The sequence below is a fragment of the Melospiza georgiana genome, chromosome 5, assembly GCF_028018845.1.
Source record: "Melospiza georgiana isolate bMelGeo1 chromosome 5, bMelGeo1.pri, whole genome shotgun sequence".
Classification (NCBI taxonomy): Eukaryota; Metazoa; Chordata; class Aves; order Passeriformes; family Passerellidae; genus Melospiza; species Melospiza georgiana.
In genome coordinates this window covers 22910553-22933502 of record NC_080434.1, presented here as the reverse complement: position 1 = coordinate 22933502, position 22950 = coordinate 22910553, and the positions used below count along the sequence as shown (strand labels likewise).

Here is a 22950-nt window from a genome sequence, read left to right as displayed (position 1 = left end):
TGTGATGTAACAAATCAGAAGGAGACAGGCTGAGCGAGCCAAAACCACCATACTCATTTTAATTAAGATGCTTTACAGCTAATTTACCCGGAGCCTTTCCAGTTGAAAGGCTGGTTACTAACACAGGAACTAGTCCCTCTAGTGCAGGGGCTGTTGAAATGGGGCCAAGGTGACACCTGTTTTGATTTTCCACGGGTGCATACAGCTTTCACCCAGCATTTAAAGACATGATAATGGTTTAATTCATTCTGTTCTGCCTTTTATCAGCAAAAGGAGTTTAGCTCGGACTGTGTTTCCAAGACTTCATGAGAAACAAAAGAAACAACTACAGAATACAGGGGTTGAACTTTGCATTTGTTGGGGGAGTTTTTTGAGGTTTTGGTTTTTTTCTCACCCTGTGCTTGTGCTGTAGCATTCTGCACTGAACTTGTGTGATTTTGTGCGGGCCTGGGAGTGGATGGGGTGTTGCATGCAGCCAGAGCAGTGAGCTGACAGCAGAGCTTTTCAGACACATTGCTTCATCCGGCCATCTGTTTGGTTTTGAGGGAAGGAACAGGAAGATTTCTTATGCTACAAATATATTACTAAAAGTCAGAAAATTGGACGTATTAAGCTTTATATTTTCCATTTATAATACAGTAGTTTGATTGCAGTGTATAAATCACTGAGTTAGAGCACTTTAAAATGAAGTTCTGGCACTCCCACTGCTTCAAGTAGCATTGTTATTTATAGATATTACATGAGGGCTGATGTTATGTTTAAGTGAGCGTTAAACAGTCCAGGCTGTTGTATTGTTGCTACGCACCAGAGAACCTCTGTCAAAGTGACTTTGGCACCGCTGCATATCCGCCTTTCTCCCTTTGTCTTCCAAACCTTTCAGCAGTGTTTGCAGTTATCCATGTGCTCAGCGATGGAACAACCTATTGTTAGACTAACAAGGGCAAAGTCACACTGGGATTTTTAAAAAAGGGGGGAAAAAAAGGCAGTTCTTTACCCTGCCTAAAAGATTGTTAAATATTAAACTGGCCATACCAAGGAGTTCAGTGAAAGCAAACACTGTGGGTTTGCTAAACCTAATAAAGTAGAAAGTTAATAGTCAGGGACAGAGGGGTTTTGGTTTTAAGGAAAAAAAAAAAGCAATGACAATACATCAGTGTAAATCAATAGTGCTTTACAATGTTTAATTAAAAAAGAGTGAAGTGAAGCCTAGAAAACTTCAAAATTTGGCCATAGACATCTTCTCATAACTTGCACAGAACCCAAATCTCTCTGTTACTCTAGTCAGAATAGCTCCTGCTGGAGTGTATAATTCTTATAAATTATTTATTTTATTTATTAATTGAATTTATTTCAATTGATTCTATGATTTTAGTTTTAAATCTTCAAACCACCAAAGTTGCTGTCCTTTGTCCCATTTCAAGCAACAGAGGTGGCAACAGGAAAAAATGGGTGATTTCTTTTTCCATTACTAATCAGTCACCATTTGCAATTAAAAATGTGCATGTGCCTTGACACATCTTGGATAATGGAGCATCTATCTCCCCAGTATTCCTTGAGAACAAAGCTGCTGATCATATGTGTAATATATAAAAAGCAAAGTGTAAAACACAAACTACAGGAGAGCTCAGACTGGTTGCTAAGAGTTGAGAGGTTTTCACTTAGATTGGGTGTAAAGATTTGTACCTACTTTGGCATTCCTCATGTGCCCTGGTAAAATCATCTCATTGCAAGAAAAAAACACCTGCATCAGTTTTTTGGGTTTGATTGGGTCTGATGTTTTTAAATTAAACAGAGTTTCAATCTGAAAGATTTTCAAGGGAATAGGGAAGAGGAAGGAGTGATGTGAACTCAGAGAATCCCCATCCTGTCTGCAGTAAAAACATCTTGTCCACTGGAGTGTTAAACTTGCTGTTGAAGTGAAAGGAATATATGGGAAATATCAGTGATTATCTAAACAACAAAACAGGCCTAATATTTGAATTTCTCTAGCTACAAAAGAAGGAATAGTGTTGGGGAAAGTACTGAGAATTCCTACAGATTTAAGTGGAGCATTAATAGTGGGGTTTTTTAAAATCAAAAGCAAACCAACTAAACGAAAATGTCACCACCAACAAAAAAATGGTCTGTGGGTTGCAGTGGAAGTAATGAACCTTTGGTGAAATTACTGAAGTGTTAAAGGTATGTTTGTGGCCTGTGGAATGACAGAAGTGGCCAATAAAAGCTATCCTCCTGCTGGTGTTCAGAAGGAAATGAGGAAGATAAAAGGCTGAGGTGCAAATGAAGCAGTGAGGAAGGGAGAATGATCTATGGTGAAAAAAAAATCTAGAGAACTATAGAAGGTTTACAAAGAAGTCAGTATATCAAATAAGGTATTTGATATAGGTATGGATATTACAGTACTTTACTGGTGGGTTTTTGACTGTGCAAGACCAACAAGGTCTTAATGTGATTATCAGTAAAGAGAAGGAAAATCCTTGTGAGAGTGCTGGGGGCACAAATTGGGAGCATGGGCAGGGAGTGTCCTTAACACTAAATGCCCAGACTGGTGTTGCTCAGGTCACAGCTCTTGCTTGACACAATATTAATTTGTGTGGTTTCTATTATGTTTTGCTTAAAAGAGAGGTTTTGTTATAATGTGATGGACTGTCTCCTTCTCTCACTTTTTAGTGCATTAAATAATCAGAAATGACTGATCTAACAGCTTTGTATAGAAGGTTTACATAGACAAATTCTCCTCCTGGCCAGTAGTAACTTTGAAGTTAGATAGTATTCAGAAAAGCATCATTCTTAAAAACAGCAGTAATGAAAGCTGTAATGAGAACAAAGAAAAGGGAGCAATTGTGATGTTTGTGCTTTTTTCCCCCCCTTAAGCAAGCAGAAACACTTTTTTCAACTACACAGTGCAAACGAGACAGCTGATGTGTCTGAATGGGTTTTGGGATTCAGCAGATAACCCAAACAGAAATTAGCAATGCACTAGAAACTGTGTTGCAGTTTGATTTATGGCAAAAGCAGTCTTCAAACAGATTTGGGCTTAGTGTGTATTCCTGTCTTCTCATGAAATGGGATCTGAAAATTGAAAAACCATGTGTGATGACAGAGGAGGAAAGTGCTATTAATCAACACCACTTTTGTTCGTGTCTTCAAAGCTGTTCTGCCACCTTTTTCATTTTTATCTCTTCCTAGTTTTTCAGCTTAGTAGGCATTTATAATCTTAAGTGAGCTACAGTAGCGGAGTGACTTGTTCGAAATCAAGTGCCTCTATCCCTAAATTTTTTCTGCTCAGGAATGTTGAATGTTTCAAAAATAAAGATGCTGTTTTTTCAAGATATTGCAAATTCATTAATTATACATGAAATATAGTCTTGTTTTAAAAAAGAAAAAAGAAAACTAAAACAAGCAAACCTTATGAGTTGTTTTTGCTACTTCAGTTTCTGAAAAGAATCCAAAAATGTATCAGTCTTGAAATGATCTGATATGAGAAATTTTCATAAACCAACCACTTAAACATAAAAAAGAGATATGAGTATATTTCTTCTTCATACACAGGAGTAAGCAAAAGCAGGTTTTGTGCCCGTATCAGCAGGTTAATACCAAGTCCAAAAAAAAAAAGTACAAAAGTGTTAAACAGTATTTCTCTTCCAGATGTGTTAGCCCAGATGTGAGTAGAGGAGGGGGTTGCTAAAGTTCATGGTAGTGTTTTGATTAAATTGTGTAGTGCTTAGCTATATTCTGTAAATAGCACAATATTAGCAATTATGTTGGATTTTCTGTGGATTCAGTGTTGCTTAAATCTGTCTTCTCTGTGAATTAGTATGGCACTTCTCTTTCAGCAAGGAATGCAGTGTTTTGCCTGAAAAGTACTTGCAGCTTTTCTGTAGGACAGAGGCTGATCAGCATTGCATTAATGGAGATGAAAAGAAACAATTCTTCTTTTTTTTCCCTGGAAGATATGACAAACAAGAGGGGACAAATAGCACAAAGATTACAGCACCACAAACTAGATTTTTTGGCAAAGTTTCATACCAATGCCTTGACCCTGGTGTTGGAGAGCTGCATCTTTGCAGCAGAAGCATCATCCTGCACTGTCCAGTGTCTCAGTCATTGCTTGGTTGTTTGCCTCTGAATTTCCACTCCAGTCTTAATTTCATTCTTTGATTTACAAGCTTTAGCAAAGCTGCACTCAAGACAGGGCACCAAGTAAACACTTCAGGTTTCTTTTGCCTGTGGTTGCAAACAAAAGGCTATGGAAGTGTGGGCTTTTTTATAATGTACTTGAAAAAGAAAGATACCTCCTCTTGACAGGAATAACTGCTCCTATAAAACCTATGTTGTTGTAGCTTGTATGTTACCAAGGTACATATATCAATAGAGGGAAAAGAAAAGCAGAGGACTGCTTGTTTCTTCACTACGCTTACAACAGTTTCATTTGTGCCTTTCATTTTGTAAATGCATTTCTCAAACTCCATAAAAGCTTATGTCTGTTCTCCAGCTCTAAAACCCTGAGTACACATGGAAGTATGTAGCGTATACATTTCTGAAAATGTCATTTGTGTCATACTTTTATAAGGAGGATGTGAACATGACCTTTGGAGTGCTTCAGATTGGCAGAATCCACTGATCTAGACCACTGTTTAATTTCAATGTAGAAACAAATTTTGCTTATGCAGTACTCTAGTTTAAATTCCTACACATGTTGTATTGAATGCATGTTCTTGTTTAACATGTTAGTAATGATGTATGATCTATTGCACTCACTGTGGAATTTTTTGAGTAGGTATGTCATTTTCTCCTGCCTTTATTCATATACTGATGTTCTTGGCTTCAGCTTTTGTATCTAAAACAAAAAAATGCCTTCACAGATTGTATATGCTTTTACCTAACTTCTTCAACATGTTAAAATTTGTCTACTACCTCTCTTAAGTTAGCCAAAACCATTCTGTGTTATTTCACAGACATTTCATAAAGTAGGTAGGACTTTCTTGGGAACTTATTGGGGGAGGAGGGGAAAATGAGTGCTTTTTAATATGTTCCTTTAAGGAGGCAAGTATACACTGGATAATGATGTTAGACAAATGCTGTTGGTTGCTTGTGTTTCAAGTTCATTTACTTGGTACTGAAAGATGGGCCTCTAAAATCTTTTGGCATTCTTTCCCCAGCGCCTGTCAGTGGATGGACATCAAACAGTATTAAGTCACCTGGAACAACTGCCTCGAGTGAAAAAGCGGCACCAGCACCTCAGCTGAACGAGCAGGACACGCTGGTTCAGCGGGCGGAGCACATTCCGGCGGGGAAGCGCACTCCCATGTGTGCACACTGCAACCAGGTCATCAGGTGGGGATTGCTTGCTGGGGCACTTTTGGGGAGTGTAGAACTGCCTCTCTGGCCAGGCCCAGAGAGTGGTCATGAATGAGTGAAATCCAGGTGGCCACTGGCCACCAGGGTTGCTCCCAAGGCTCAGTATTGGAGCATGTGCTGCTTAATATCTTAATCAATGGTGCAGACTGGGACCAAGGGCACACAGAGTCACGCTTGCAGGTGGCTAAGTTGGGCAGGAGTGTTCCTCTGTTGGAGTGTGGGAAGGCCCTGCGGAGGGATCTGGACAGGCTGGATCAATGAGTTGAGGTCAGTTTTGTGAGGTTCAGTAAAGCAAAGCCCTGTGTCTTTCATTTGGGTCACAACAACCCCAGGCATCACTACAGGCTTGGACAGAGTAGCTGGAAAGCTGCCTGCCTGAAAAGGACCTGGGGATGCTGATCAGCAGCAGCAGAACATGAGCCATCAGCATGCCCAGGTGGCCAAGAAGACCAGTGACATCCTGGCCTGTATCAGCAACAGTGTGGCCAGCAGGACCAGGGCACTGATTGTCCCCCTGTACTGAGCACCGGAGACCACACCTCAAATCCTGTGTCCAGTTCTGGGCAGCTCACTGCAAGAAGGACATTGAGGTGCTGGAGCATGTCCAGAGAAGGGCAACAGAGCTGGGGAAGGGTCTGCAGCACAAATCCTGTGAGGAGCAGCTGAGGGAGCTGGGGGTGTTCAGCCTGGAGAAAAGAAGGCTCAGGGAGGACCTTACCCCTCTCTACAGCTGCCTGAAAGGAGCTTGCAGTGATCTGGAGGTTGGTCCAAAGGAGTCAACAGGTTTGTAGTCAGGTCAGCAGTCAATAGTACTTTTTATCATTCTTTTATCATTATGGAAATAATGTTTCTCATGTGATAGGACATAGCCACAAGATGTGAGAGGAAGTTTAGATTGGACAGTAGGAAATTTTTTTTCACCAATAGGGTTGTCCAGCACTCGAACAGGCTGCTCAGGGAGGTCTTAGAGTCACTGTCCTGGAGGTGTTTAAAAGATGTGTAGATGTGGCACTTAGGAACATGGCCCAGTGATGGACTTGGCAGTGCTTAGTGAACAGTTGTAGTGTATGAACTTACAGGTCTTTTCCAACCTAAATCATTCTAGGATTCTGTTCATCCTGCAGCCTCTCTCACAGCAGGGCTTTGTTTTGCTTTTGTGGGTTTTGATTCTTTGGTCACAAGTGGTTTAAGGCTTCATTTTGGTAATGCAGAACACTGTTTTCATGTGTGGTTTATCTAACAAAACTGAAAATGAAACTGATTTGGAGGAAAAATATTGTGAACTGCTCACAATCACAGTCCTACAGTCCATTTTACAGAGAACCAGAAAGCTGGATGGAATGGAGTAAACGTAAGATCAAAGAAAAATAAGCAAGTTAGTTTTCATTTCACCCATTGCAATAGAATTGGGACTATTAGCTGGTTGGAAACCAAACAGAGAGCATAGCCATAGAACGACTAATGTTGATTTCTAAAGTGTAGTTTCTAACTGAGAAGAAGAAAAATAACATCCATAGAAGAAAAGCAAGTCATGTTTTAACAATTACTAGGAGTGGATTGATAATAATTTACTGTATTGCTGGATTTCAAGCTCTCTGATGGGCTCTCTGGCCTTTGGACATTATGGTAGCTATTGTCCTTGACTTGTATGACATGGGTACAACACAAACACAAGTTTGCCAATAGAGATTAAGTTAAATAAGTTCTGCTGATCCCATAAGATATGCTACCATTAGCCAGAATTTTGTGTGGAAGAAGAATTGAATCTGGATTGCATTGTTCAGTCAGTGATTTCTGACAATTAGTCATCATTGTCTCATTCAGAGAGTTGTAATTGCTTATATTGCCAATGTGCAAATCATCCTCGTTTTCATCCACCTTGCATTTTATTTTCCCTAAAATAGAAATCTCGTAGGATTATTGAAAAAAATGCATTCTTCCAAAGTGTTTTCTTCTTGCTTATTCAGTCATTTGTATTGTTAAACTATAAGGGGAAAGTAATTTTTTTTAATAGTAATTTTATATTTATTTATCTATATCCCATGTTTTCAGTGGACAAAATAAGAGAGCCTGCATTATGTTTCACCAAGACTAAAGAAAGAGATTTTTATTGATTGTAAAGTTCTGAAAAATGAGGAACTCAATGAGCTGTCTAATTTTCATTCATTATAATAGAAAATCAGCCTTTCCACCATGGGTTTTTGTAGCCTCTTGAGCTCTGGCTTGGATTCTACATCAGAACCAGCCAATGCAATCACTTGGTCTTTAGGGGTGAACTGAGTCCAGCTAGTTTGCTTGCATGAGATTTCTGTTGTGGTCGTTCACTACCAGTTCAGGGTTAATTTTACAAGACTCTTTACTAATGGATCTGTGATGTTTTGGAAAAGTTATTCCTACTTCCACTGGATACATCAAGGAAATGAAATAAAAATATATGAACCTAACCCCCATGAAGCAATAGAAAATACTTATACACATTCCCAACACAGGTGCACCTTATGCATCTTAATCTAATTTTTTTACCTCATTGAAAAATCAAAGATTAATATCAGAAAAAGTATATTTATTCTTGGGGTGAGATTCATCTGTTTCCTTGAACAGTTTGGCTCATATAATAATTCTATCTGTCTTTAGTATTCTATCCTTTTTGTTCTCTGGGATTTGGATTTGTGCAAGAAACTATTAATTTTCTTTTGTTGTGCTGTTATTTTAGTTTTAAACCAAACACAAAGTGCACTTATATGCTGCATCTTTCATACAATAGGCTTCCTTGCCTTTTACAGCAGTCATGGTTTATCAGGGAGTGCTGTGCTCTGTGCTGTGGGGTCTCAGTCCTGAGCAGATCCCCTCTCCTCTTGGCCCTTATAAATCACTTTCTGCTGCTCCCCACTCCCCCATTTGGATCACAAAAAAGAGATGAGCTGCTGCCCTTCAAGTAGGGCAGTCTGTTGGTCTGTGGAGCAACATTTACTCCTTAGTGGATAGTGAGGGCAAACTGCAGAGGCCTCACTTGACTGTGCTTAAGCCATTGTCACCTCTTGTAAGCGACACCTTTTCATGAATAGTATTTGGTACCCACATCTGACTTCTTTGTAATTTGCTGTTGGTGTTTAAATCCTTATATTTCTTCATATGTTAAATGCCTGCTCAATTATTAAAGGCAAGTGTTCTGAGATGAGTTGATGTGCATTAATCAATGCCAAATATGCCTCATGTTCACAGCATACAGTGGATGTGGGAGACTGCAATGGCATTTTGAGTTCAAGTTTTAGCATAATTACACTTCATGCCCTCAGTGGTAGCTTTACCTATGAAAAGGTAGGAGGAGGATCAAATGGCATTGCATTGTACATCTGTTTTGAAGCCAAAATGCATTCTGGGGTTGGTTACTTTACACTCAGGCATAGAATAACCATGGCTGGATGAGCCAAAACCTTTCTTAGAGATACCTTATAACTTTTTAATATATCTTCAATTATTCACACAGTGATTGTCTGAAGGTTCCAGTTTTTTCCAAAGCTTCATTAAGTAAGCTTTTCTTTCCATGTCTAAAAGAATCAAAGCTGGAGGCAAACTGAATTTCTCTTGATCTACTTGCTGTGACGGTCTGGCAGACTTCTGGCATTTCCTGATGAAGACTTCTGGTTCCCAGACAGCCTTACCAAGTTCTGCACTGCAGAGTTGGCTCTTCCTTTGAAGTCCAAATGTGTTTTCTCTGGATTGCCATTGAGAACATACCCTTTGGCATGGCTGCTGTGAATGATGACTTGGCTTTGTCACCTTTTCATAAATCCTAATTGTTTTTAAAGGCAAAAAGCACAAAGGAAAAAGTATAAATGGTGCTTCCCTTCAGCATCTCCTGTACACAAATTGTATACTGTGGCATTTTCAGGGGAGGAGGAGAAGAAACTTCCAAGAATGTAGAACTGCTGTATGGTTAACTGTGAACTGATTGGCCTTCCTAGCAGATTCCTAGAAAAAGGAAAGCCTTTTTGATCTCTCTACCACCAAATTTCAGTTCTGGCTTACTATCATAATACAAGCCACATGAGAAACTAAATTACTGGTGTACTAATAAGATACATCACGATCATACTGATGAAGTTATGTTCAGTTATGAGCATTAAATAATTGAAATTGCACTTATGTTTTCTTCATGTTGCTCACTTCTCCTTTCACTTTGCCCCAACATCATTGTTACATGCAGAACCCAGATGTCTGAGGTGACTACTAAAATAATGTACCTTTAGAGCATTAGAGTCTGCAAATACTCCTGTGAATCAATCAGAATCTCTTTCCAAAAAATAATAAATAAATGACTAGTTTGTTTTCATCTCTGAGTTCTGTTCACGTGGTCTAGGTGGTAATGCCAGAAATTCTTTCAGAAATGCTCAGAATGTCAGAGTAGCCTGGGGTAGAGGCACATTCGTGGCCAGCTGTTGCCAGTTCGGTCATCCCATATCCCATTTGGACAGTAGAAACGTGCGTTTTTAGCACTGCTTTTACAAATATGTTCTAGTTGATGGAGGCATGTGGGATTTTTATTAGTTTCGATATTAAATGGGGAAGAAGTGAAGGATGAAGAATCTACAGCCATGTTCCTAGCATTGCATCCCCCTAGCTACTTCTGTCCCATTGCGTGAGAGTGGGCATCCTGCCCCTTACTCAAATTGGGGCTTTAAAGTCCTTTTCAAGTTAATGGAGGAAATAAATACCTTTCATTACTGGAAGCTATCATTTTGATGGCAAAATTATGCAGAGACTGGGAACACCTCCAAGTTCTGAATATCATGCTTTAGTGTATTTTACATGGCAGGTATTTTTTTTCTTCTTCTTCTTCTTTTTTTTTTTTTTTTTTCTTCCATGTGCTTTGGACAGCTTTTAAGTTGCAGGAATCATTAAGCCACAGTATCAGCTTGACATGTTTAAACTGCGGCCTGATTGAAAGTAAAATTGTGTTTAGAAAGTGTTCCTTTGGACATGTGTGCACAGGGAGCCAGCGCACTAATGGAACACCTCGCAGACATTGTGCAGGGCACAGCCCCAGCTGTCTGGGGGCTTTGGGAGAGGAGCTCCATAGGTGTGCTCTCAGGCTGTTCCTGTTCCGTCTGCGCTCCTGAGCACTGTCCTGAGTGGCTGACCTCAACATGTCAGGGCTGTAAACTCTGGAGAGCTAAATGCAGCAGATGTAAAAATTCCTTCTCCTCCTGTTGCTGGCATGCCTGCTTCCCATTGCAGAGCCGAGCCTGTCATTTCAGTGCAGATGGCCAGAAACTCAATCCTACCTGGAGCCAGGAGAGCGTCTTTAGTGTCAGCCCCGTGTGTTAATGAATCTGTTAAATTAGCCTGTGCTGACACGGTGCTCTGAGGGCACTTTGTTGTACATAAGGGCCTGTATTGTTTGATCAGTACATAACTGAAAGGGCATTGATGTAAAAAGGTGCTTGTAGAGCAGTGGGAGGGTATCGGGTTAGATCAGTGTTTGCACTGTTCAGGCATCCACTGGGAGAGGGGCTGGAGAGCTGCACTAGCCCCAGCTCCCGCCTTAAAGCTTCTCTTCAGGAGCCCTTTTCCACTCTGTTCCCTCCAATAAACAGGGGTGAATAAAAGAAACTGGCCCAGACTAAGTATGTTCGTCATCTTACAAGGTCTTTGGGTTATCCTAAATCTTTGAGGCTGTCCTAAGTCTGAGTCCCTTGTCTCGGACTTCTCATCCTGCTAAAAATACATAGCATTGCCAGAGAAAATGTAGAAGAAAAATTACAGTCTTTACACTCTGTCCTTGATGAAATTGCCCTCTGTCCTCAGCCCACTTATATTTCCATTTTAGAGTCAACAAAAGCAAATTTCAAGGTGGATTGGGGCGGGGGGGGGGGGGGGGGTGGTTTTGGTTTTTTTTCTTGTTTGTTTGGTATTTTTTTTCTTTATTGCTGTTCCTTTATTCATATGAAAATCTTACACAAAAATGTTCTTGTACCTTACTTGATTTCCAAAAAAATGTTTAGCAGCAGGTGATCGTATTAGTACTTTTCAGGTTTTTTTAAGTGCAGCATTAGATCAGAAAAAAAACCAGTAAGAATCACATCTTTTCACTTTTCACTGCTTGAAAGAATTACATCTTTATTAGTGTGTTGGTAAAACAGGAAATCTGGTGAGGGAGATGAACCACAAAGTTCATCTGAAACCTAAATTCTGGAAAGTTCAGTGTTGGTCGGACCTTGGAGGCACCTCTTTGAAGTAAATATGTTCACTAAAGAGATTAACATTCTGAATATATTTTCAGATGAATATAAAGACAATGATATATACCTGGGATTCATGAGTTACAAACTGAGATTTTTTTTGTGAAAATTTCTTTTGTTATTAGCTGCATTGCATTAACCAGATAAATGGTATTAGAGGAAGCTGCCTGTTTGGGAAAAAAATGGACCTATTTTAGTACAAAAAATATCCTACTATACTAGGATGGATTATCCTGTAAGAAACTTGTTGGAAGGAACAGTGATTGAATTTTTGTCTCAGAAGAAACTGATGTTACCTGCTCCTAGTGGGGTCAAGTCTACTTATATTTGTAGTCTCAATATGAAGGCAGACTATAGGGGAGCTGATCATCTTACTGAGTCAAATCTCTCTTTGCAATAGATGGAATTGGGAACATGGAAAACATTCTTCTTCACTTTCCTGGCAGACATTTCAGCACTGTATTTAATGTAGTTCTAAAATAAGATTTTTGAAATGCAGTGAAGTGAAAAGAATTAGTGTTTATTGTGGGCAGGCATTTCTAGGAGAGTGTTCAATGGAGATGGATACAGTCAACACTTGGAGCTTTCTTAGAGCCTGTAGGAGTAAAGAGGGATGGAGCAATGTATGTGTGTGAACAGTGTCATAATGGCACAGAGCTTTTGCAGATAAATCTATTAACAGCTTTTGCAGGAGCCAGCCCGTGTGCTTTTGCTGACAATATCTCTTCTTTCTAATCAGAGGACCCTTCTTGGTGGCTTTGGGAAAGTCATGGCATCCAGAGGAGTTTAACTGTGCCCACTGCAAAACCTCCATGGCTTACATAGGATTTGTGGAAGAGAAAGGGATGCTGTATTGTGAGGTCTGCTATGAGAAGTTCTTTGCCCCTGAGTGTTCAAAGTGCCAGAGGAAGATCCTTGGGGTAAGTGACCAGCAAGTGGCCTGTTCTTTGGTGGCAGCAATAATCAGTGTGTTCAGTGCTTCTCTGCTATGAAATTCCATTTTACCTGGCCCAGTCTTCATTCTTTCAAATATACTCTTGACACACTTTTCTACTCTCATTACTTACAAAATACACCTTTGGGTCTTCTAATGTTGAACCTTTTCGATGTCTTTGAGAGAAGGTGCTGTAGGCTCCTTGGCTCTCCTAAGCTCAGCTCCTGTTTTCGTGAAGCTGTTCAGTACCAATTTTTCCTGAGAAACTTGCTTTTAATTGGCAGCTTTTTACAGAATGGGAAGTGGGGGAGGGAAGTAAAAGGAAAAATCCTCCTTAGGTGAACTGAGCGTTAAGAACACACTGCCTGCTGGATGAGAAGTGCTGAAATATTTCCAGTGTTAATGTAGATGGAAAGACGTGTTCTCTTACTGGGTTCTGATATCGCTCATTTGAGCCTGCCAGCTGATCGGCTGCTGTTTCGCTGCAGACAGCAATGTGTCTGCATTCTTGTCTAACTGGGGTCATGCAGGGCTCTGGCAGCACAATTCTCAAGTCATATTTGGCACTATAGCATCTTCCAAAACAGCACAGAGCAGTCATAATTTTCTTTGTAATATCTTCTGATTAACTCTTCACTGACTTCAAGAGAAGGGAGAGATGCTGCTTTTCTTATTTCAGGGGCCCATTGTGGGTGAGATCCTGATTAAAATTAAGAATTTGAACAAATGAGTTGTTAAAATATGTCCAACTCTGTGTCAAACCTTCCAAAGACCCCAAAGGATTTCTCATGAAAAATAAGGAGATGTACCATAAATAAAGCACCTCATTAAGTTTAATATCGCAGAACTGGTGTGCACAACCCATTTTCAAAGTAGCAGCAGGAAACGAAGTATTCTTGAAATGAATCAAGTGTGGAGGCATGACTACCACAGTTCTAGTCATCACATCCAAATAATGTGTTCCTAACACTTTTTCTAATCCCCACAGGAAGTAATAAATGCTTTGAAACAAACTTGGCATGTTTCCTGCTTCGTGTGTGTGGCCTGTCATAACCCCATCCGCAATAATGTTTTTCACTTAGAAGATGGTGATCCCTACTGTGAGACGGGTAAGAAGCAACACAACCAAAGTTTACTGCAGCTGTGCAGGAAGGCAGAGCTCAGTAAGGTTGGGGAAAAAATTAATTCCCTTTTCTCAAGCTACACATTAGAAGCACCCCAGCAATTTCATGTAACTTGGATATGTCAATTCAAACTAATAACTGCTGCTGTAGACCCTTTAGTTTGCAGCAGGAGGAGTTGGTGAGGATTCCTTCATCAGCTTCAGCAGCAGCAGGCTTCTTGTCACTGATTTTTACTTATTCCTGTTAAGTCCTCAGCTGGTGTATCAGTGATACATCAAAGTGTTAATTTTAAGGTGACTTTCTGGTTGGCTTTAAAGTAATCTGAATTTATGTGAATCTGCTTACTTACCAAACACAAGCAAATGCCAGTGGAGTAATGTGGTTTTCTCTGAATAGCCTTTTTCACAGCCTGAGGGGCTTCCAAGAGTAAACAGTCTGTCCAGATAGTTTTTTGCAGGATCAAGGATAAAAAACTGTCAGGGGAAAAATACAGTGATTCAATTAGAGCGCTTGAAAGCCTGATGAGCAATATTACATGAACAATGTGGCCTAGAAGTTCAGAGCATTTCTGGTTTAGTTTTTAGCACTTCCAACTAATCATAACATTTTTTTATAAAATCATAAAGTAGTTTGGGTTGGAAGGGACCTTAAAGATCATCTGGTTCCAACCCCTCTGCCAACACCTCCCACTAGAGCATGCTGCTCAAAGCCCCATCCTGCTGGCCTCGAACATCTCCAGGAACAAGGAATCCATAGCTGCTCTGGGCAACCCGTTCCAGTGCCTCACCACCCTCACAGTAAAAAAATGTCTAAATGTCTTCCTATTATCCAATATAAATGTACTCTTTCAGCTTAAAGCTATTCCCCCTTGTCCTATCACTACTTGTCCTTATAAAATGTCCCTCTACAGCTTTCCTATAGGCCCACTTCAGGTACTGGAAGGTTCTGTAAGGTCTGCCTGGAGCCTTCTCCTGGGCTGAACAACCACAATTCTTTGAGCATTTCCTCAAAGGAGAAGTGCTCCATTCCTCTGAGCATCTGTGTCACCTTCTCTGGACTTGCTCCAGCAGGTCCACACCCATCCCATCTTGGGAGCCCTATAACTGGGTGCAGGACTTCCAGTGAAGTAGATGGTTCAGAATCCATCCCTTGCCTGCTGGCCACTCCTCTTGTGGTGTAGCCCAGGATACAGGTGGCTTTATGGGCTGTGAGTGGACATTGTCAGGCCATGCTGAGCCTCTTGCCAACCTATTATTATCAGTTTGAACAGTGTTTATTTAAGTTGGTTTTATAGTTAGCTTAAAACTTTCCATGTACTCCTCTGAGCTAGGAAAGAAATAAGCAATTTGTAAAAGAATTCCCACAAAATGGAAAAGAGACAAAATTGTATCAAAATTATCTGTTTTCACAGTGCATGCTGTGTTGGAGCCATCAATTGGACCCTTGTTACGGTTTTCCTTCCACCCTTAGGAATGTTGCAGTTTGTAGAAGTGGATTGGCTAGAAAAGATTTAGCATGAAATTCTAATGACCTCTTAGATTTCCTTCTGAGCTGATCCCAGAGTTGTTCACAGTGCATGCCAGGGAGAGTGCTAGGTACTGTAAGCATGAGGGAAATAGGCCAGTTTATCCAAAATTTCTCTTGTAAGAGCTGCTTTAATGAGATGTTGGCTGATACAAAAGGACACAGTAGGTTATTGCTAACTTGGTGACAAATGTAGGGTAGGGTGTTGCTCCTATTGAATTTGTGGAGCAGCAGAGGAAACGGGTATATGAGTGGCATCCTCCAGAGTGACAGCACGGTGAAATTTCATCCTGAAGCCATGTGAAGCCCCTAATCCTGAAACCATTTGATGATTCAAAAATAGTACTGGAGGAATCAATAACTCCCCTTTGGGTGGAAAGCTCATGACAGGATTTGTTCTCTTAAGGTTCAATTCTTGTTCCTGCCACCAAATGACCCACATGTTGTGCAGTGCATTGATTTGTGCTACTGTTACAATTCCTGTGCAAAATGTGCCTTTTTCTATACTGTGAGCGGGAAAAACTGTGGTAAGATGTCAAGTATACTACACTTCTTGCAAAGTTTATTTCTGAGATAAAAAGTTTCTAGTGCAAGTTAATGCAGACACAATCTGTGAGGTGTTATTGGCAGTGATACTTTGTAATGGCTCTGGCTCACTAACTAGATGTTAATTTGAGTTATATTAATTTTTCAAAGACTTTCAGTCCAGCTGGAGTTATGAGTCTCTGACTAATTTTAAAGAAATAAGGAGTAAGTGTCACTGCCAACTTTCCTTCTTCCTAGTGCAAAGGAGAGTTCTAATTTTAAATCTGTATTTGAAATTATAACAGCATTAGCTATTAGTATTAAAGTGGGATTAATCTGCAGAATGTTCTGGGTTTAGATGTTGAGGCTAAAATTAAAAGTCTGGATATCTACAACTTTGAACATTTTTTAAGTGCAGGGTTAGTAGCTAATTTTGAAAATGCTGTGTGCAGGAAGTGCTGATATGTGACTGTGTAAGAAGTCTGCCTTGGAAGGCTTCTGTGGTATCGCAATTCAAGCATGCAAAAGAAAGCTGATGCCCTTAATTCTGCTTTATCTACTGCCCTTTCTTCAGAAGAAAAGCCAATAAACTTATCAACACAACCACAGGCCAACTAACAAAAGGTTTTAACTGCTGGCACCAGGAAAATATCAGTAAGATTCTGTATGACCACAAATGTAAAGAGCTGAAAGAGTACAGTCATGAGACTGTTCCCTTCAGGGGTTTTGCACAGGTCTGTCCGACCATTTGATGTTTTTATTTGTCATTCATTTTAAACACTTAAAAATTAATTCCAGTAGCATGGATTAATGGAGGTGATCAGTGAAGCAGTTGCTTGCCACCAACAGCTATCAAGGGCTTTGCTATTCCAGAGCACTTGTGTTCCCCATCCTGTTGAGATGTCTCCTATGATGATTCATTTTCAGGGAGGTCATCACACAAAACACTCTCTTAGGAAACAAAACCAGGACTTTCCTCTTGGGCTTGGCACATCTGATGGGCCCCTCTGGGCTCTGCTGCAGTAAGCATTAGAGCTTCAGCAGATGTGTACACTCTAGGTGAGAAACAAAATCCCCTTCTACACAGCTTCCCACCCTTATAATTCTCCTTTGAAAATGACCCCTGGCATCTAATTCCCCTGTCAGAGGCAGTGTTACTATGGTAGTAACACTCTGTTACTGGTAGATGGAGTCCAAAGCTTCATTATGGCTGTCACTTTGACTGTAGTTCATCTTATGAAGACATAATCTTGCATTATGTGTTTTCCAGGGGTAGTGTGAGGGTCCCAAATTCTCTCATGTTATAGCACTAATGCCACTCTGCAGGAATAAAACATTTGCTTCCTAGAATGGGGTGTTTGAGAGTTGAAATAAATGAAAAAGACCGGACAACTTGGGCATAGGAAAATGAATGGTTCAATGCCATTTGTTTTAGTCCCTGCTCCCTGAGATTGCTGGAGAAGCTTCTTCACAGTAATGAAGAGGAAGGGTTTGTTGGTTTGTTTTGTTGGTTTTTTTAAAAGTTATGTAACATACTTTAGTGACTAGAAAGTTATTCTGACTTGATCCAAATTTCTGGACTCTAATTAGGACTGAAGGCTAATGATTACATGGTTTTGAGTGGTGCAGTCTGGGGCAAAAATTGTACCAGAATGTAGGTCAGAGTTCATTACTCTCTGAGAAGGTCTGTAGTGTGAACAGCTGGGGTGTGGTTTCAAAGCAGAGTTGGAGAGAATGTAAGGAACATGTAGAGTTCACGTGGGTGCTCTCTAGGAGTGCATTTCCCCCACTCCAGCCCTCTGTTGAGCTCAAGGAAATGAAACACCAGGAAGATGGAAGCATTGCCCACTTGAAAGGAAGAGGAACAGAACTGAATTAGCAAGAAGTCAGCATCCCAGGCTTTTGATCTAGGAGCTCTTTATTCAGTATACTCAGTCTAATAAACTTCTGCAAGTTCAAATCTATTGCCAATGAAAGAGCAAAGATCTTGAGGGGTCAGTCCTACTTTTCTGCATATGCTTTAAGAGCTGTTTGTATCTCTTTGCAGATTACTATGCCCTCTTTGGTACCATGTGCCGTGGCTGTGAATTCCCCATTGAAGCTGGAGACAGGTTTCTTGAAGCCCTGGGCCACACTTGGCATGACACCTGCTTTGTATGCTCCGTAAGTGAAGCTGGTCTGCCTTCAAACAAACCCTGGCAGCAGTGCCAGCCTGACCCATATGGGAGCTAAAAGCTCTAACCTCTCTCAATCCCCTGAGCCCAAACAAAGAGTGCTTTCCCAGTTATTTGGAAGGTGTGTTGCTATTGTAAGCCTTTGGCACGGGTGTGAGCGAAGGTGTCCTGGATTGCAGCCCTGTGTCCCAGCGTTTAACCCTCAGCATTTACTTCCTCGGAGTAAGCGTTGAAGGTTCTAAGGGAATGGGCTGTGCTTCCAAAGTAGTAAGAGTGCTTTTGACATAAGGACACTGTAGCCAAGGTATTGCTTGCTAATATTGTATGGCCAAAAACAACCTTAAAGAGAAGGCCCAGTATTAATGATTGGGGTTTCTTTTCTAATTTCCGAATCTATCTCTGCTCCCACTTAAGCATCTGTTGTCTAATGAAAGGTTATGCTTACACCAGCCACTAGTATTACCTTTTCTTTTAGGGATCCTCTTTTTATGTAACTCTTACTCTTTGAATATATTTGTGCATAGAACTATACCATGATTTGGCATTCTGGATGGTTACAATGTAATTAATCCATCTGAATAGGGTGTTCTTTTGTTTCTTACTCCATTTCAGGTATGTAGTGACAGTTTGGAGGGCCAGACTTTCTTCTCCAAGAAGGACAAGCCACTGTGCAAGAAACACGCCCACTCTATCAACATCTGAAACTTGGAGTTTGTCTTGTGTAACAAATGTAATGAGCAGAAAGGGTAAAATGTCCATGTTCAATAATTGGTTAAAATTATTTATACCAAATTTTTCTAAAATATAAAAGTGATGTGGAAACTTGCAGAAAGGATCGTACACTAATTTTTCAGAGTGTTTATCATTTATGATTTTGCTTCATAAAAAGAAAGGTATCAGGAATTGCACCCAAGCCAAACAATTAGTGTGTCTTTATCTCTGTGCTTCACTCATTATTGTATTTCATGATTTTATGACCACATTTATCTCTGTTTCATTATGAGAAGTGAAGCATCTATAAAAGCAAATACCTGATATTAGAGGTCTCAGTCTTGCTGCTATTCAAGAAATAAAAGGCGTTTGGATTCAGCAATCCCAATCACTTTATTTCAGCAATGTTTTTAAGTGTGTCCAGAAGTATTGCAGCTAAACTCCATTAAAAAGAACTCAAAGTAAAGATAAGATTACACAAAATATATAGTTCCAAAACTTTTTTTTTTTTATCTGATATTTGTATTCAGAAAGTTTCCTACACAATTAGATGTAGCTGTGCCTTTGCACTTGAATTTCTGATGAGTTTGCAAGAGACAGAGGTTTATACAAAGCATTTAAGTGGCTATGCTGGTAAAAAAGAATATTTGGAAGATGCCACTTAAAACATAAATGGGATACTTTTCTGTAACTCGTGTACTACCAGAACACTAGCCAAAATCCCTTGCTGCTGAGAGTGTGTTTGATAGAATAAAAATGTCAGATCAAATCTTAAGGGAGCAGGGATTTCAACTCTTGTGTTTGCAGTTCAGGTTTTAGGTAGCTTTAAGTGCCTTGTGAAGGGGAAATTGTGCTGAATCTGCAGGTAACAGCATTTTGTATCCAGAATGTGAGATTCTGGTGTTGAATGAGGGAAGCTGCTGAAGTGCAGCTGAGGACATTGGTTTTTTCTCAGTACATTCTTTACCATGTAGCTCATGAATATGTATATTGGTGATGTGCCAGGTAGCATACTGAAAACTTAACTTGCTCAGCTGTTAGGATTTTTATTAGTTAAGGACTGATTTTTCACTTTTCTTCCAGATGTAGGGAATGTATTGTTAAATGATATTCCATTGGTTTAAGCAGCTCAGTACCTCTCAGATCTTGCAAGGGAGCAGAGAGACAATGCTGTCATTATGCATTTGCCACTTGCCAGATCAGCTGATTCTGTGGCTTGATAGGAATTTTGCATCCACACAGAGAGGCAGTGCAAGAGCAGTGCACCAGCTCAGTCCCCCTTAGGCTCAAATTAGGGCTTAACTGGTTTAATTGGACAATTGCAGGCAGCCGGGGAGGAGGTGTGCTCCTCTGCACAGGGTGAATTTGCTTCTGCAGAATTGCACAACAGTGAAGGGGGCTCTCTTAGGACCAGAGCAGATTCCTGAAGGAAACTGAATTTACATGCTGTTTGATTCAACTGGGTTGTCAGAGCTGAATTGTTAGTCTTCAGTGCTCTTTCTAGTAGTAGACTTTAAAAATAACCATTTACTGGTTTTGCTGTTGTGGGGTGGGTTTTTTTACTGATTAAAGGGATAATTTTATCCATAAAACTGTGGATAAAAAAGTAAAAAAAAAATTGCTATGGTTGAGTAAAGCAATTGTAATGAGGAGCATTAGCAAAAGAGGAGGAAAGAAAACCAAACTTGCTGTACTGAAATATGAAAAAATATTTGGGTTTTTATTAATTCAGTGAGACAGGTTCACATTGTGGGGCTGTTTCACTTTATTTCCTGAAGTTGTTTTTATTCAATATTACCACGTTTCTTTTTTAACTTCCAGTGGTACAGAAGAAATTTGGTGAATGTTGGTAAATAAGAAGTTTGGTGGTACGGTATAAAGTTGTTTAAAATGTTTACACTCTCGTACATCTACCCTTTTGTGAGTTTGGCTGAAAAACAGAAGGGTGGAAGGAGACTGGACAAGACACAGTAACATATAATCCAGGTTGCTTTTAAAATTAAGTGGAATGTGGAGAAATGAGACCTATGGACCAGGTTTCGGTGGAGCTTTATTGCACATGTGTGAGGAAAGAGGGAGAAATGCACAAGGAAAGGCGTTCCATCATTTCTGTGATTCAAACCTTGCAATTTTAATGTGGGATAAAAACTTCTCAGTTTGTCATTGTCCTTAAAATCCAGTTAAATTTTTTTTAACCTCATAATTTTAATTGGAATTTTATTTTTAATCCATATGCTCTAGGGTTTGAAATTTTGCAGTTGTTAATGAATTTGAGGACAAAAGCCTGAAAGGCTCCAATAGAACTGCTTCATTTAGCTGCTTTGCCTTTTAATTTCTGCTTTTATCTATTTGTTAAAAATTTTAAAGGAAGCATAGAGTCACTGGTAGATAATGAATATTTAATGGCTTTACCAAATTATATAAATCAATTAAAAGGAACATAATTTTTATCGTTATTTTAATAAGTGAGATTTTAGTAGAGCACTTTATAATAATGCCATATATCTCACTGAATATTTATTACCTTTTGTTGTTGTTGTTGTTTAGACCTATTTTATCCTGGAATTATTTTGTTTTATTTTAAGCCTGCCTTTACCTCTAGAATCTTTTGGGGTCTGAGTGTATGCGTTTAAATATACTTCTTTCTACATGCACATGTATGCACATGCATTGAGAGACATAATTATAAATGTGCATTTGAATGCAGACTTGACATAGCAAAAAATCATTTGGGGATTTAGTGAGATTCCCAACTGCTTTTCACACAACACACATACAGCATCCATGGTATGAGGGAATGTTACAGAGTCAGGACAGATATATTAGTTACCTAACTACTGTAGATCTTTGCATGCATTTTCACTCAGTCATTGTTTTTCTTCCAAAACTGCCTGTGAGAGAATTTGGCTTAACTCTGTTTGGAAGTAGAATGTCTTTATAAGTGAATAATTCATCCATGATGACAGTTTCAGTATGTTGTAATGAAATAATTCAGGATTACATGTAAATATAAATGCTTAATATAACAATGCCATAAACATAAAAGCAGGAGTTGAGTTGTGGTTCACTGTGTGTTGGTCTGTTAATTGTGTACCTATTTCTTCACAGAGCTACTTGCATCATCTAGCCATGCCAGCTGCTTTGCAAACATTGTTTCATGCTAAACTACCAGCTGTTAAGTCCTGGTGATTTCTTTGCTTGTGTTTAATAATCTTTGGCATTAAATTTTGTCTGTTCACATTTGCGATTTTAATTGCAATTGAAAAACATAACAAGCGAATAAACCCTACTCAAAACCTGAAATTCTCCGTCTTCACTTACTTTGTGGTCGTTGGATACTTTTTTTTCCTGAATCACAGCCAGTAAAGGAAAACCATGATTTTACACACAAATAGATAGCATTTGAACTCATTCTCCAGGTTTTATGGGTTTTTAAGCTTTGTTTTACAGGGAAGGACCAGGGAGTCCTGGTGACACCAAGGTGACCATGAGCCAGTGATACTCCTCTGAGCCAAGGAAGACCACCGGCCTCCTGGGGCCCATTGGGCAGAGGATTGCCAGCAGATGGGAGAAGTTATCCTTCTCTGCTCAGCCTTGGTGAGACCCATCTGGAGAGCTGATTCCAGTGCTGGTCTCACCAGTACCAGGGACAAAGCTGTACTGGAGTAAAGAGCAAGGAAGGTGGTGAGGGGCATGGAGCATTTGTCATACAAGGAGAGGCTGAGAGAGCTGGGACTGCTCAGCCTGGAGAAGAGGGGAGTCAGGGGAGATCTCATCAATGTCTACAAATACCTGGATAGGGGAGTCAAGAAAGAGCCAGGCTTGGTATGTAGTGAGAGGACAACGGTGAGGATGGTAAACATTGGCACAGGTTGCCCAGAGAGATTGTGAAGCCTTTCTACTTGAAGATGCTCAAAACCTGACTGGATACAGCCCTTGGACTAGGCAAGGTCCTTTCAGCCTTGGTGAGTCTCTGATTCTTCATCTTCTTTCAAGATGGATGGAAAGGTATAAATACTGTGTTGAACACTGTAGAATATGTAACAATGTAAAACTTACATCAGCCAATTGCTGTTTATTTGCTGTCCTTTCTCCGTTCTGCTGCCTGTCTAGAATTCTTTGCACTGTTTCTCTGGAAGGGTTTAATGTTTTTCCTAAGTGACACTAAGGAAATCCTGCCTGCTCTGGCAAGCCTTGTCTGATACCGTACTTAGCCTTGGCATGCAGCAGTCTCTGTTTTCACCATGGGACACTGCTCTGACAGGGCAGTTCCTTCATGATATTACCAGTCTGGTAAGAATCCCTTAGCTGAGCATCCCTTGAACAGGCAAATGCACTGTTGTATTTTTACCTTTATT

General features: G+C 40.0%; 1 protein-coding gene across 2 annotated transcripts in view; it reads left to right on the top strand.

The window, feature by feature from the left end:
- PDLIM5 (PDZ and LIM domain 5) overlaps nucleotides 1-21895 on the top strand; it is a 125814-nt gene extending 103919 nt beyond the window's left edge. For both annotated transcript variants that reach the window (XM_058024403.1, XM_058024402.1), the window contains exons 10-14: nucleotides 5160-5334; nucleotides 12340-12520; nucleotides 13523-13643; nucleotides 17755-17870; nucleotides 18494-21895. In XM_058024403.1, the coding sequence (XP_057880386.1) occupies nucleotides 5160-5334; nucleotides 12340-12520; nucleotides 13523-13643; nucleotides 17755-17870; nucleotides 18494-18583 (683 nt within the window). In that variant the 3' untranslated portion in view covers nucleotides 18584-21895. The remainder of the gene's footprint in view (nucleotides 1-5159; nucleotides 5335-12339; nucleotides 12521-13522; nucleotides 13644-17754; nucleotides 17871-18493) is intronic.
- The last annotated feature ends 1055 nt before the right edge of the window (nucleotides 21896-22950 follow it).